This window comes from Fusarium fujikuroi, chromosome FFUJ_chr03 (genome assembly GCF_900079805.1).
Source record: "Fusarium fujikuroi IMI 58289 draft genome, chromosome FFUJ_chr03".
NCBI classification, from domain to species: domain Eukaryota; kingdom Fungi; phylum Ascomycota; class Sordariomycetes; order Hypocreales; family Nectriaceae; genus Fusarium; species Fusarium fujikuroi.
In genome coordinates this window covers 2,449,170-2,464,859 of record NC_036624.1, presented here as the reverse complement: position 1 = coordinate 2,464,859, position 15,690 = coordinate 2,449,170, and the positions used below count along the sequence as shown (strand labels likewise).

The window sequence follows — 15,690 nt, the reverse complement described above, 5'->3', positions numbered from 1 at the left end:
AGGTGTTGCTAAGGACAAGACGAGTTACTTACTGTGTTGGATTATAGCACCACGGCGTTTTTCCAGGAAGCAAAAGGGTTCTTGGTACAGCAAGACCGTGTGAAGAAGAAGGCTTTACATAGTACTTATCTAGATGTTAATCAAACGGATTATACATCGTATTGACCCTCGCTTATTCTATGTGACAGATTATGACGTTTGAGTACTCAAAGCAGATGCACTTGGGCATTTTTGTCTGCAATTACTATGAGGGAGGGGTTGAGATCGGTTTACAACTCCCGTAAACGCCCCTCACACATGATATACTCCTTATTCCCCTCGGTTGTCCCTTCGAGCCATTACACATATTGGATTGTATCGCCCACTGACAAAGAGAATAAACCAGATGCATTTACAGCTCCTTTTTGCCATTTTGCTGTGCCTTGGCAGCCTCCTTGGCCATCTTCTCCTGTCGCGCGATGCCAGCCTCAACACCAATGCCGCCAAACACAAGCGCGACACCAAGCCACTGCATCTGAGTGAGCCGATGGCCGAAAGCGAGAACAGATAGTATCATGGTGAACATTTTACGTGTTACAGTGACAGTGACGAGAAGAACGGACGAGAATGTAGACAGCGTGTAGACTGGTCATGATTAGCCTGGAATACTGATATGGTGAAGGGTGGTTGAGACTTACAGATAAAGACCTGGCCGACGGCACCGCACGCAGCGAAACCGAGAACATCTTTCCAGATAGCGGGATACCGAGCCATAAAATCCAAAGCAGCCTTGAGCTCGCCCGCGTTGCCAGCGACGTCCATGCCAAACCACTCTCCGAGACCTGTAGCGACCAACCAAGGGCTGACGATCAAGTAGGCACCCGTGACAATCGTGCTCATGACGTTGTTGGCGCACATCATCTGAGGACCCGAGTACGGTCGGAATGTCTGGAAGATATGGTCCTGAGTGCTGTTTGTCAACCCATCAAAGAGGAGATTGATACCCAGCAACAGCAGGCCCCATGCTGTGCTTGCGTCGTCAGGTCGGACCTTGCTGCCCTTCTTCTTTCCAGAGTGCAGCGTGAAGACAGCCACGCCGAGAGTCACGGCCGAAACCACGAGATACTTGTACAGCGGATATCGACGGCGAAAGACAGTGATGTGAAGGAACATGACAGGTAGCAGCTTGCAGCTCTTGGCAAGGAGGAACGTGATGTAGTCGATATGGGCAAGGGATGCGTAGCCAAAGGGGCTCGCGAGGCTGCTCGTGACAGCAACAAGCGCGAGAGGCCCAAGGATGCGGCGTGAGGGGATAATTGGAGGAACGGCGGCGTTACTGGGCGTCGAGGCATAGAGATAGACAGCGCCTACGATGGCGGCGAAGACGGACTGGATGGTGTTGAGGAAGACGGGGAAGTGCCAGACTTCCGGGGCGTCGGCGGGACCATATGGCTTGGTAGTGAGCTTCTCTTGAAGATATGCCCAGGTGAGGCTATCCGCAAAGGCTGTATGAGCAATTTGGCCATGGGAGCTGTTGGGGCTGAACCTACAATGAAGCATAGATTCCCGCGACAGCGATGACAAGCTGCAAGAGCCCAGCTTCTTGCGCAGACGCGGGAACAGGCAAGACCTTGTTCGTAATGTTGCCATTGGAAAGGCTCTTTTGCGATCGATCAGTATCCTCCCATGTTGCAGTCGTCTTATTGAAGAACTCTGAGGATGCCTCGCGCTTGATAGCTGGTTGCTTAGAGCGTGCCATTCCCAGGACTGTTAAGGGGGGGAAAGATAGAAAAAGCGTGAGTAAATAAAAAGATTGTGAGTAATCCAGAAAGAAAGTCTTGTAAGGAGAGGATTAAGAAGTGTAGAGAGCGAAGAGAGAACCGGGAAATGGTTAATTAAATCAATCACAAGTTGCCATGATGGACCAAACTGACAAGTTGGCTTCATCAATTAACCATGAGACAAAGATGCCCGCCCCACTACAAATGGAACCAGCCACAGTTACATCAGCCGGAGCTATTTTAAGGATTAAGGTATCGGCAGCTTTCTTCAGCCACACCTGCAAAGCCATAAATACATTCTGCGGAGCACCATCTAACACCACAATCATACGACTTCACTTCAAGTAACGGGCTTGCTCATAATTTCGATTTTATTTGATGGCTCTTGAATCCGAGCTAAGTCCGTTCCACCTAAGAATGCCTTTTCTGAAATCCCACATGGAATAAGGAGTCACCTTGTCGTGGAAGCAGGCCAGCAAGGAGCAGAATACACAATGGGTGAGCCATAATAGTTGATGTTACGGGGGTTTGTGAGAGCGATGAGTAATGGGAATTATGTGAGCGATAAGACGGGAGTAGCGGGTCGCGTGACGATGTCGGGATCCGAGGATGTAAGAGATAGCAACATTTGTGCGAGGCGAAAGAGAGGGGGAGGGTAACGCGAAGCGTGGGCAGAGATTGTTTGGAGGAACCGTGATGTGCCCTTCTCGGTCCCTGGAACGTTGCGCTATCCCTATCGTTAACCGCTCTTCGGAGCTAGTTTTGTGTCATTAAGCCATAGCCATGTCGGGCTGTCCCGACGTGGTTTAACAGTCGTAAAAAGAAAACTGTGCCATGCGTTGCTGCATTGCACCGCACCGCACCGCACCGCACCACACCACGAAACCGTTTCCTCCCAAGAAGGCAGATTACTTTTCGCCAAGAAGTCGGAGAGAAAAACTGGTACAGATGGATAGATATGCTACAGAGTTGAATAGTGATGTATCGCGCCACAAAGAGGGTGATTGATTCAGAGGAGGGAACCAGGTGGCAACCAAGGTATGAGCTAAGATCAACCCAAGCTGACCCCTGACTGTGGTGTTGCAGCATAGCAATGGTAACGAGAGGGAAGAATCATGAAAGGAAAACGAATTTGATGACGAGGACTGAAGATGAAGGTTTCGTTTTTGGGTGGATGGAAGGGGCCAAATGGTTGGACAAGTGGATTGGTCGCTCGTGACGCTGTCGTCTGGTATCGTCCGAAAATGAAAATACAAGCCTCGCGGCAAGTCAGATCTGGACGTGTCCCAGCTCATCTTGCCAGAACTGACCTCTGCAAGTCGCAAGGAACACGAGAAAAGCAAAACTCAAAGGGTTTTTAGAAAGAAACATCAGTCGCCTACTCGGGCTCCTGGAGCTGACTTCGGCGCATCTTCTCCGCCTCCAAATTCTCGTACAGAAGGAATAGCGCCGATTCGTTGGCCTTGGCGGTGCCCATGATGGTGAACATGCGCTCGCCAGTCTCATCGTGAGGGGCCTATGATTCAGGCGATCAGCTATGTTCATTCGTGCTCAACATGAATGGAAAAAGGGGGGAGGTGGGGAAGGCGAAAATTGCTTACCTTGGCAATAGAGATACGGGCGCCAGATGTCTTTCGGATCTCGCTAATCTTGCTACCGGCACGACCGATGATGCAGCCAACCATGTCCGCGGGGATGCTGATGTTTTGAGTCTGGATCTCCTCACCATTTTCATCGTGTGTTGGCGGGCCGCGAAGGGCTGCGTCAGAGTCGGAACGGCGGTTGTACGGCCTTGAGCTACCGTTGCTGAAATCGGCGCCGTTGCCTGTTCGCATGACACGAGGGCTGCCACCATAATCGCTTCTACCGGAGCCTTGGCTGAATCCAGCACCACCGCTGGCGTTTCCGCTGCCAGATGGCTGAGTACGGACCACAGGGTTGTAGAGGACGGTGCCAGTGCCTCGTTGCCAATCATCGACCAAGCACTTGCAAATTTCCCAGATAGCGCGCTGAATACCCTCGGGAGTGCCCTGAACTTCGACTATTCTCTCAGTGGATTGAGGGAGCATCTCCTTCTGGGCAACCATACGGACACCAGAAGCATCCTGGATGTGCTTGATCTTAAGACCTTGTCTTCCAATGATGGTTCCCATCTGGTTGTGTGAAATGAGGAGCTTAATTGCTGAGACTTCAGTTAGCAGAAATTCCAAGGTTCGGTTGCCTTTGGCAGAAATCGCCACATACGATGGGTACCGTTGCTTTGAACCACACCTCCCATACCCATAGCGGGGGCACCTTCGAGCAGAGCGCGAGCGACAATCGCGTAGGCTCGAGAAATAGCGTCGCAACCGCCGGTGATGGTCAGAACACGGTCATGAACACCCTGTACAACTTTGCTGACGCCGGCCTTGACGCCAGTCTCGTCTCTGAGATCGGCAACGTTCTTGCCGCCTTTGCCAATAATGACACCTGCTTCCTTGGAAGAGACAATCGCACGAAGGGTAAGCTGGGCCTGGGCATACTCCTCGTCCGTCTTAGGGGCGGGTTCGCCATCAGGACCAAGGCGGTCATCCATTCTAAGCTGATCCATCTGATCGAGAATGTCGCTTCCGTTGCCGGGAATAGAATCCTGAGGTGCCGACATTTTGCAGTAGTTAAGTCGGGGTCCACGAGGAGAAGAAGTCGTGATTCGAGTTGGAAGCGGATCGTTTGGAGGAGAACGAACAGACGCGGGTAGGATATGTCTGGTCGGATCTAAAATGCTGTCAGTATGTATTCTTCCATTATCACCATTGTTGGAGGCAAGGGTCTAATGAGCATCCCTCATTTGCGGTGCACGTTCAGAACGGCAGAGCAGAGAAGAGCAGATACAAGTGCCTGCCTTCATGACAATATTGAAGGGCATATCCTCCGGAGAGACAAGGTAGGACTAAGTTATGACGAGTGTACTAACCTTATCGTCGACGCTGCGGAAACTGCGAAGACGTCCAAGTGTGCTGGAGAAGGCGGGGGTAGGAAGATGGGGAGGTGGTGCAGTGTGTTTTTTTCTTGCGGTCGTTTACGCGAAGCGGGATAGCGGGGTCAAGGGTCGCAAGCACTCTGGCTGTGAAAGCGGCCGGCGGCGGAGGCGGGCAGGTGGGCTACCTTACAGAACGTTGCGCGGGAGGCGTGCGTCAACAGCTGATGTAATGTATCGTAGGCGAAGCAGAGTCGACGGTAGGAAGAGGGGAATGTGAGGAGAGCGGGAGGAAGGTGAGAAAGCTGGAGGGAAGGGAAGGGAAGGAAGAAGAGAGGTGGTGAAGGCGAGAGAAAGGTGAGGTGAGAGAGATGTGTAAGTTGGGTGAAGGATAGAAGATGAGGAACAAGAGATGGAAATCATGGGCTAGCTACTAACCCAAGGCACTTAAGCTAAGAAGGTATTGCACCTATTGTAAGGAAAAGCAATTGAATGGCCAGGGCCAGGACCAACCTAAGACAGCTAAAAACTGCGAGTGACCGACCACTGACCACACAGAAAGAGTGTTCCAGTATTACTGTACCTGCCAACCAAGCAACTAAAATCGACCTAGGTAAGTAGGTAGGTCGCAGTGCCTTTGTCTGCCAGGGGAGGAAAGAGAACTCAGGACCTTGACCCTAGACGATAAAAATATTTAGGTCGTTTGGCCTTGAATACAGGGGACTCTTTACTGAGTTTATTTTAGCACCCTCTTTTTAAGTCTTGAGTTTTCTTCCTGCCTGAGGGTCTGGTACCTATTGTGGCACCAGGAGCCTGTAAATGGAGTGGAGTAAACAGGCAACACATCAATAGAGGGGAAAGAACACACAGTAGAAGCGACAAGACACTTGTGAAACAAGTACTCTACTCGGTACTGCCTTCGCAACCCTCATATATTTACTGCTACATGGTCACGCAGGTGAGGGGAAGTTATACCTGAGTGGAAAGTACCGAAGCTTTGTTACCCACACCCGTGCATGGACCCAACTCAAGGCAGTAAACACTTCTTTTGTGGGCATACTCGTAATATATCCATCTATTGTTAGCTCTGTCAAGGACAAGCTCAACACTTCGATCTCAAAGTCTCCTTGTTATAGGAGGGCAAACACCTAGAATCATAATACTGAAGCTCTTACATACCGACTCCTCTAGCTACTATACCTTGCCTTGCCTACTTGAATCATCTGAGAGATTAGTAGGAGGGTATCTGTGTACCACAACGGCGCCGTTAGATAGGTAGGTAAGGTAGTAGCCATAACTGACGGGACGGGACAGGCACGAACGGTTATGATAGTCATAATGCTCGACCCCCCTTTCAATGCTAGGGAAGGAGAGCTCTAAATTGACGATATATTCCTGGCTTCGTAGTATAAGGTACATACACACGTTGGCAATGGCATTTAGGAACGAGGCTAACGTACCTAAGGTAGACAGACAGACAGGTCTCATGCTAAGCGTGGTTGTCTTCGATTTCACAATAGCCGTGTCACACACACAATGCCAGTGGAAGGCCAGGATTTCTTGGCATATTCCACTAATCCTGTCTGGGAATCAAGCGAACCTACCAAGTTCCTGGCTTCTTTCCCTTCCCTTCTGCCCACCGATTCCAAAGCCCACACTCCCTGGCAACCTCGTCACTCGGGAGTTTTTCAGCACACCCACACGGGCCGGAGTGGGCCACGGAGGTGAGCATTGACTTTGTGAGTTTTGTCATCGCCCACAGCAGATTAGCGCTGCATTGTTCCATTGATCGCTCTATCAGGCTGATACTAGATGCATCATAATGGTGCCAAGTACAGGGAGGACAAGGGAGTGAGAAGATCTTGGCGGACGAGAGCATCTCAACTATCATATCACCGTGATGCGGTGTTGAAGAAAACCCAATGGCAGATCAAAGGTCAAGTTTCGCAACCTCATTGGACATTCTCCGTGATAATCAACAGGGAGCTGCAGCTTTAGTTTGGCCGCCGATGTTGCAACACGCCACTGATAGCGATGAAATATTAGTATATCTCGACTATCCTCCTATGCTTCTCATAGAATCAATCTCTTCGCCTTCGGCTCCAGCGGATTTCCCCCTTCCCCCTCTCCCCAGCTTGAAAGCCGTATAACGGCCGCTCCCACAAGTCGTTAACAACCTGCCGGCTCGCTTGTTATTCTGCAGCACAGATAATCCATAGCCAATACCTTTCCATCGCACCGTTGCTCGAAACGCACGAACACATTGCGACAAGGGTTAATAAGTGATGCTTATTACACTTTATATCACCCTCCTGCATCTCCTGCCTCTGGGATTGGTTGTGGGATGTCCACAGCCGGTGGAGTAATGCAGCAAAAGACACCAAGTATCTCGGCTGACAACCTCAAAGGCCTGTCGTGCAGGGCACATAGTTATTGTCAAACTTGCAAGTGAGTATTACCGTGAGTAACATCGTGCCAAGTGATTTCATATATTGCCGTTGCGATGTATCGATAGAGAGGCAGCATCGACTGTCAGAAACAAGAATGCCCAATGCTACTTTGACTACATATCAGGATTCGCTCCTCTCATCGTTGCCTTAGCTTTTGCTCATGTTCTATCCAAAAGTTCTTACACGCCTTATGTCCCCAGTGGTCTAGCCACCATTCCCCAAAGCTATCCTCGACTTCGTAATCTACCTTGGCTACTCTCTCGTCTCTCTTCAGACCACAGATTATACAAGCTCTTGGTGCTGTCGGTACCATCTTGGCTGTATGCACTTGCATGTTCTCGCTAATCTCAGGGACCTGAAGTGACAGGCTCTTATCGACAGACTTGGCCGCAGCAACTGCAGATCGCAGGCGACCAACCTGCTCGCGCCATACAGCGACCACATCAGCGGCCTCACGATCTTCACGTGCAGCCTGTGTTTTGTCAACTCCTGCAAGTTTCATACCCTTGCTTCCCGCAGCGGAGATGGACATGCTTTTTGCTAAGATCTTATCCCGATGCCATCGTTGTTTACGGCCAGCAATAACTCGTGCGGCAGTTGTTGCTAAGAGGATATAACCACGCAAGAATTCTGTAGCTTTGGGATCCGATAGGATTCGCTGTTTGATTGATGTGCTGTGACCTGACATAGGCTTGAAGAAAGTTGTACCTGAGCTGAGAAGATCAGGGAATGCAGACAGGATGACTGACGGAGGTGGGACATTGATTGGTGGAGGGGCATCATCCTGGGATTCCTTATGTGATGGTTGAACATTATCAACTGCGTCCCAATCCCAACCCTCCGATGCTTTCCCTGTGCTGGCGTTTGCCTTATTATCATTGGCGGCAGTAAAATCGTCCCAGGTATCCCACTCATCATCCTGATACTTGGTTCCGGCAAGATTCGCGCCCTTGGGACTTTCAAACGATGGCCATGCTGTGGTGGGTGTTTCTTCCTTGGGTTTCTTGACAGGTTTTGATTCTTCAGATGTAGGTGTTTTAATAGCTAATTCTGGGAATGGGTTACGATCCTGGAAGGAGGGTGATTTTGGGGCTTGGGGATAATTCGTAGCGGTGGCACCAAAAGCAAGCGGCCCGAGAAGCTTGGTCGGCGGTGGCTTTTTTGATGTTTGCGATGAAGCGGGCGCTGGTTCATCTAAAGAAAGAAGATCCATTGATGGAGGAGCTGCTGGTGGTTCTTGGGCAGTACCTGCAGGTGCCGTTTTCATTGTCGCCGGAGGAGGGACACCTTCAAAGTCTCCAAACTCATCATCGTCGTCGTCATAATCTTCACCTTCAGCAACCTGAAGCTCAAAGTCCTCGGCATCAAACAATACACGGGGGTCTTGTTGGGCTGAAGGCTTGAGTTTCGCCTTCATCCGCTGTAGCGGCTCCTGATCAACTGTTGGCTGTCCCCATTCTTGCGTAAGCCGTGACTGTGTTCCAGAGGGCTGGGCTTTCGGGCCACTAGCGGGCTTCGAAGCTCCTCCTATATCGACGAGACTGTTGGATAATAGGTCCATGGTCGACGCTCTCACAACTCGAGTTGGCGGTTGCTGCTTCACTCCCGGCACTCGCTGGGCTACAGCTGCAGCCGAACTTGGATCTGGCTTGGGCCATGGTATTGACGATGAGTTTGCTGAGATTGGGGGCGCATTTGCGGTTGAACCCCAACCTGATGCGGAAAACAGCGCAGGACTCGAGGTCTGAACAGGAGCCGTATTCACTGTTGCAGCTTGTGAAGGCTCGGCGACTTCAAAATCTCCCCATCCATCATCATCGTCATTTGTCTCCGCCGGCTTCGACGGTACTGAGACACTTCCCCATGCGCTATGCGCACTTGATTGGGATTCAAAGGCTGGCCATGGCTGGGTTTTCACAGGAGAGGCATTGCTAGTGCTGTCTAGCAAACCAAAGAAGTCCTGTGTTGCTGCCCGTTGAAGAGGTTCCCGTTGTTGCTGAGCTTGAGCTTGAAAAGGAGTGGCCTGTTGCTGTTGCTGCTGACCTGGAGCGGGCGCTGAGTTATTTGAAAGACTATTGAACTCGGCAAGGAGATCTGCAGACATAGTGCATCGCCTAGTAATGCATTACTTCGAGAGCACGTGTCGCAAGATGCCCTTAAGGGTAGTGATGAGGCTTAAAGAGGGAAGTCAAAGAGGTGAGCTGAGTACGTTGTGGCATTCGAAAATAACCTCAGTTAGTGGGAGGTGGTGGTGACATGATGCTATTTGTTTGGCGGTCAGCCCCTGGGCTGCCCAGCGTCCTGGGGTCATTGGATCCTAGGTCCCGTCAGTACCGCAATCTGAGAGCCAGCGCAGCGGATTCCAGTATAAGCAGTCCAGGGCAACCCAAGGTACCTAGGTAGGTAGCGAGGAAGTGGGGCCGAGCTATTGAGGCAAAGACCCAATTGAACCTTAAGAGCCAATACGTTGGCTGGTAAGGTACCTCAACTACTAACCTACGTTAACGTCAAATCAAGGTTTCTGTCCATCCTCCGCCATCAACTCTACAGTGCCGTAGTCTACACACAACGTTATTACTCTCGGTTCAGGCCTTTTCCGCAAAGCCGGTAAACTGTCCTTATACTCTTCTTTTGGTGCAGCCAGGCATCATGCGACCCCTCCAAGAGTCCCTGTATGTTGCGCCTGTTAGCGACAACAAATAATACTTCGACTGACCAGAGCACCCCTACGTAGTTCGAGATGGCGTGAGACACAATCCCAAGGTGCCCATCTTGGTGATCTTCGACGTGCTGTTCGGTATAATGGTCCCGCAAGTCCATGCATATCAGGATGTCGTTCTCTTTGTTGGAAGGTATGTTCACCTATGCCCATTGACTGAAGTCCACAACTAAACCTTCACCCCCAAGACTTTTCTTCTTTCTACTGCTGCTGAAGGGTTGAGCTGGTCTCAAGTTTTGGACGATGAAAGAAAGCTCTACGCTGAGAAACGGGATCACTTCCTCAAGTATATAAAACACCCAGAAGCTCTTGCAGAGCTGAACATCGATCCTTTGACAGAGGACCCCAGTGTAAGGCCGACCAAACTGGAACGTAACCGTTTAACTGATTTGTATGATATACAAAAGTCTCCATGGAATACCATTCGTCAAGATGAGGTTGTCCGTGATGAGATCCAGCAAGACGTTCAGCGACTCCCCGATGAAGCTTCCTACCATGAAGACCAGACCCAGTCAATCATCTTGGATATCCTGTTTATGTACTGTAAACTAAATCCTGAGCGAGGTGGCTACCGGCAGGGTATGCATGAGTTGCTTGCGCCTATTCTACATGTCATTGAGCAGGATGCCGTGGATCCAACGACTTTACCAGAAGAGATTCCTCTGGATGATGCTCTTATCAAAACTCTCGACCACTCTTTCATCGAGCACGACGCCTTTGTCTTGTTCTCGAAACTTATGGAACGTGCCCAATCGTTTTACGAAGTCAAGGATGTTATTCCAGCACCAGGAAGTTCTTTGCGCCCCCCCAAGTTTGCAGAACAAAGCTCGGCGATTGTCGAGCGAAGCAAATTCATCCACGAAGTCTGCCTACAGAAAGTTGACCCGGAACTGGCTACTCATCTAACCAACATTGAAATCTTACCACAGATCTTTCTCATGTAGGTATTAACCCATGCACCTATCCTAACGCCGTTACTGACGTCAGAATACCTAGTCGGTGGATTCGGCTACTCTTCAGCAGAGAGTTCCCCTTTGAGCAGTTTTTGGTACTCTGGGATACTATCTTTGCTGTCGATCCAACCCTGGAACTCATCGATCTCATTTGTGTTGCTATGCTGATTAGAATTCGGTGGAATTGTAAGTTGCTTGGGCGAAAGACAGTATGCTCCCTGGCTAACGCCCTTCTTAGTATTAGAGGCAGATTATTCTGTTTGCCTTCAACTACTTCTCAAATACCCTCCTCCATCAGGAGCTCACGGTCCTCATACATTTGTTGATGATGCTCTGTACCTGAGGGACCATCTTTCACCATCTGGAGGATCATCACTGGTTATGAAATACACTGGAAGGATGCCGACATTATCTTCTCCACCACAGGCCTCGCGAGCAGGCACTCCGAGCTTTCGTGGTTTCAACTCTTTTAAGCACAGAGGACCAGGCCCAAGGCCACAGATATCATCCCCATCCCGCTTCCTTCAACAACAGGGTGGCATGGAGGCTTTGTTTCAGGGCGCTGCCAAAGGAGCCAAAGGAGTTTACGAAAGAGGCGAAAAGCTGGGTATCAACCAAGCCGTACGAGATGCTATGGGAGAGATCAAGCGAAATCTCAACGAGGCCAGATCTGCACCTAGATCTCCGCAACCCCTGGTTAATAATCAAGACTCAGCCCAGAGCCTGGTAGCATTGAAGAGGCGGAACCAGCAACTTGCTGCGATGCTTGATGAGACGGTTGATAACCTCAAAGCTATATCTGCCTCGAATCTCGACGACAAGGCTAAAAGCCTGGAGCTCATCGAGATTGCGGCGGCCAAGGTGCAGTTTGTCAAGATTTACTTGGACGATTCCTCTATGGAGGTCCCGGTGTTGCAATCTCCACCACCCGAGGACAGCCCACAAGAAGTGGCTGTAGCTGAAACAACTATCGTTCAGCCTGAGCCTGTGTCAGTGGCATCTACAGAGGTTGACATATCGGCTCTTCAGATATCCGAATCAAAGAAATCCTCTGAGAGCGAGTCAGCACGACCCCCTAGCTCTGATCGTATGGAAATAGTACCATGCGACGATGGCAAATCTGCAAACTCATTGGCTCCGTCACGGCCAGCTCCCGTACCTACTCGTTCAACACTGGCGCAATCCTCTTTCTCCTGGATGCTGGAGCCAGACGAGTCGGGTCCTTCAAAAGCGTCTCCAGCGTCCAGCAAGTCACCACCGCCCCAGCATAAGAAAAAGATGTCGAACAGCGCAAGTCGTGAGAAGAATGCCTTCCTATTCGGCGAAGTCACTGAGAGTCGAAACCCCTTGAACTCAGATGAGATATTTGGCTTGGAGCCTCTGAAGAAACTCAAGAACGCCGCAGATGAAGAGAAGACAAGAGAGTAGATTAGGCCCAGACGCATCCGCACAGGGCGAGGTCGCCCTTCAATAAAATGGAATGGCATATTGACCTAATGAGAATATGAATTGGTACTTTTCGAACTCTTCAATGTGACATCCCACAATATCTTTGCCAGTGACCAAAGAATCCAGTTTGGGCTTTAGATCTACCGAGAGCAAACAGCCACTGTTCAACAAGAAACCTGATGTTCTGGGTGTGACTAGAGAACAGGCGACGGGTCACTGCTGCTGATTGTGAGAAACAAGAACATTCTCAGGATGTCCCTGGACTTGCTGCTGCGATTATATAACTCTCTTTTTATTCTCAACCCATCATCCTTTCCCTCTAAACCCTGTTGTGTACTTAGCTCTGCAAGATAATTGCGAAGAGATACGACAACGGGTTCCCTCATCGAACAAATCATACATAGCAGGGTCCTTTCGAAAGGAGACCGAGATAGTTTCTTAGAAGTTGCCATGGCTTCCATAACCTTCCAAGTGCAACTTGGATTTCTTCTTGCAGTTTACCACAACCCTGCTGATGGAGTTGATATTGGGCATGGCGAGTACCCCAACCATCCATACAGACCACTATCTTTCCCCCCTACCGGGTATGCCAGCCTTCCAGAGAATGCAAAAGAGTATTGCTATCGATCTCGAGAGCATCTTCTTCGAGCACAATGGGCTATCGATCATTTAGAGATGGCGCTACATGCCAGTAATCTCACGACGGCAAACCCTCGGAGAGGCTTAAAGGTCAAGAATAAACTCGAGTCCTGGACAGTGGAATACGATGTACTAATCAACGAAGATCAATGCAAAGAGTATGAATGGTTCGGTATGAGGTTGAAATCTCCCCTTTTCCGACCCGAGACCTGTATTCCAGGAACAGACCCAAAGACAGTCATGGATATCATGACCAAGGGCTTCCTCGCTGTTCCCAATGCAGAGACACGCCTGGTGGTCAAAGTGTTTATACCGAAGCTTCTCGTCAGTCTGGACTCGACGAAGGCTATTGTATCCATGCTTTGGCTGGTAGACCCGCTGTTGAGTGATATTCATCCTGTTCACTGTGGGCCTAACTCACTCTATTCACTAGGGCTACAGTATACTAATCTTGCTAGGGACGATGCCATTGATCTCTAGGCTGAGATGCTGTCCGCAGTCCAGGTTGAGGATCCTTGGGACAATCGCCTCTCCTCTGACCGGAAACCACTGGAGCTTCTACCGCATCCAGGAGATCTGGGGGATACGAAGTATCGCCATAGGACCCACGGAATTTTGGATGCTACATCCGTCCAAGATTTAATGTATCTCATGGATTTGGCAATTTATGGCGAGGCGGGACGCTGCCCCAATGCGAGCCCTGCTTATTGTTTCCTGGTGAACAAGACGACTGTTGTTATCGAATTCAGACAACACTGTAGAACACTCGATATGCTGGAGGCATCTCTCTGGGCTATTTTATGCGTCAGACTCACTCAACACTGCCTCAACAAATCTGGTACCTTCTTCTACGAATCATATCCTAATCTGAGATATTGGCATCCTATCGCAAGTGCTGCGCCCCCTAAGGAGCTCCGTGCGATTCTAATTTTGTCTTCGGGACAACCATTTGCATCGCATTTCCAAAAATCTAGCCGCCCAACCGACAGAAGAGAAGACTTACAAAATTATGCAAGAAAAGAAAGCTACTATTTTGGTATCGAGCTCGAATTGTACATGCCAGTTTTGCTACCGCATGAGGGCCGACCCGATCCTCATCCCAACGATGGCAGGGAACTCAGCCGTGCCGAGCGATTCCCCAACAGAGTTGACTTAATGAAAGAAACCATTAGTTATATAGGGCCGTTGACTCTGGTGTGGGACGAGCATTTCGACCGCAAGTCCCGGGAGAGCAAGCTCCTCAGTCATGGGATGGTGCCTGTTGACGATATCGACCCTCAATATCAGACGTGGACCATTGGAACCGATGTATCGCTACGCCGAATGTCTGAATGGGGAGGGTACAAGCAGCTGAATGGTTTGGAGATCATCAGTCGCGTTCTCAGAGCTACGCCCCAGTGCTGGGAAGAGGTACTGAATATGGTATCCATCCTGCGAAACAACTTCAGGTTGACAGTAGGCAAATCATGTGGCTTCCACATCCACGTTAGCAAAGGCACCGGACCCATGCTGTTACACCTCGTGCGTAAGGTTTCTATCCTCATGTATTTAGCAGAGAACATTATTTACCGCCTTTGTTGTCCTGAAAGAAGGGAGTCAAGATACGCACCGAGTCTAGCATCATTACTAGAACCTCTATGTACCGATCAGTGGTCGGAAATGGATGTTCCAGCTGACTTTGAACAGTACATTCCCGTCCACAAGGTCGTCGACCGCCGTACCTTGGGGATTCTGAAGAAGCTCTGGACGACCGAAACTCTACAACTGCTCAAGTTTCTTATAACTCCCAGCATGGGCTCAAAGTCTTGCTTAGGTCTCTCCAAGTGCCACTCCTTTGATGAGTTTGGTGAAGGCTCTGAAGATGAGTGTAAAGGGACCGTTGAGTTTCGCTACCTCGAAGGTACTCTGGATCCTGAGCTGATTCTGCGGTGGAGTCAGTTAATGGTTTCTCTATTCCAGTTTGCTGATCTAGCTTCACCACAGGCATGGCAAAATTTTGTACCTGCAGTACTGCAATGTCCAGCATTGGGTAGGACGGATCCGAACGTGCTGAGAGTCTTTTTGTTATTCTTAGGAAAGGGTGATGATTATGACTTTTGGAACAATCGGATGCAAATGATGACGAATTTGCCTCTCGATGCCCAACAACTGGCTCGCAGGCCAGTTGATAACAATGAGATTCTGCCTCCCCTCGATGATGAGTACATTGATACATTACGAGAAGAGCTGTGTACTAGAGAGATGAAATTGCCTTGCACGATCTAGAAAGCGGCGACCCTCAACGAATCTTCAACCGATCCAGATGATCTTGCAAACCTCCTGTCCGAAAAGGCTAGCTTTTTTGATGCTTGAATTGGGGAGGCTCTTGAGACTACTTCTGGACAGAGGTTTGACTGGCTGGAGAGCAAGATTGGGCCTGCAAATACACTAGAAGAGGGGGTAAGAATGGTATGGATACTTATTTGCTTCGTTTCCCTAGCCTCAGTCGTAGATGGGTGAAAAAACAACTGTAAAGATGCGACAAGGACTGAGAGACAGAAAAAGGACATAAACCAGGCAGGGAGATTGGAGGTTTTGTTTGCAAATTTCTCAATTTTTATTCCATGTAGCGTTTTATGTGACGTTAGGCAAAGTTTTGTCGTTTTGAGACAGGCAGAGTACCTGTTAGACAGTAGAAAGGCAAAGAAAAAACCCACTCACTTGAAGAAAGATGTAGATGTGTAGTCGACAGCTGGGGCGTGGCTCATCTTCTACTCAATGACAG

At 49.7% G+C, this 15,690-nt stretch overlaps 5 protein-coding genes; 2 read left to right on the top strand and 3 right to left on the bottom strand.

The window, feature by feature from the left end:
• Positions 1 to 391: 391 nt before the first annotated feature.
• FFUJ_02880 (HUT1-like protein) lies at positions 392 to 1,738 on the bottom strand (the record flags this gene model as incomplete). XM_023574663.1 has 3 exons in its annotated part: positions 392 to 624; positions 678 to 1,471; positions 1,530 to 1,738. The coding sequence occupies 3 exons, from the start codon at positions 1,736 to 1,738 to the stop codon at positions 392 to 394; spliced, it is 1,236 nt and encodes a 411-aa protein (XP_023427977.1).
• A 1,400-nt stretch (positions 1,739 to 3,138) lies between these two features.
• Positions 3,139 to 4,404, bottom strand: FFUJ_02879 (related to poly(rC)-binding protein 3; the record flags this gene model as incomplete). XM_023574662.1 has 3 exons in its annotated part: positions 3,139 to 3,276; positions 3,362 to 3,942; positions 4,005 to 4,404. The coding sequence occupies 3 exons, from the start codon at positions 4,402 to 4,404 to the stop codon at positions 3,139 to 3,141; spliced, it is 1,119 nt and encodes a 372-aa protein (XP_023427976.1).
• A 2,898-nt stretch (positions 4,405 to 7,302) lies between these two features.
• On the bottom strand, positions 7,303 to 9,270 carry FFUJ_02878 (uncharacterized protein; the record flags this gene model as incomplete). The annotated part of the gene is made up of 1 exon (XM_023574660.1): positions 7,303 to 9,270. One exon carries the CDS (start codon positions 9,268 to 9,270, stop codon positions 7,303 to 7,305), a length of 1,968 nt encoding a protein of 655 aa, XP_023427975.1.
• Positions 9,271 to 9,815: 545 nt separating this feature from the next.
• On the top strand, positions 9,816 to 12,266 carry FFUJ_02877 (related to TBC1 domain family member 5; the record flags this gene model as incomplete). XM_023574659.1 has 5 exons in its annotated part: positions 9,816 to 9,838; positions 9,901 to 10,018; positions 10,074 to 10,825; positions 10,882 to 11,024; positions 11,077 to 12,266. The coding sequence occupies 5 exons, from the start codon at positions 9,816 to 9,818 to the stop codon at positions 12,264 to 12,266; spliced, it is 2,226 nt and encodes a 741-aa protein (XP_023427974.1).
• A 471-nt stretch (positions 12,267 to 12,737) lies between these two features.
• On the top strand, positions 12,738 to 15,191 carry FFUJ_02876 (uncharacterized protein; the record flags this gene model as incomplete). XM_023574658.1 has 2 exons in its annotated part: positions 12,738 to 13,325; positions 13,407 to 15,191. 2 exons carry the CDS (start codon positions 12,738 to 12,740, stop codon positions 15,189 to 15,191), a joined length of 2,373 nt encoding a protein of 790 aa, XP_023427973.1.
• Between the last annotated feature and the right edge of the window lie 499 nt (positions 15,192 to 15,690).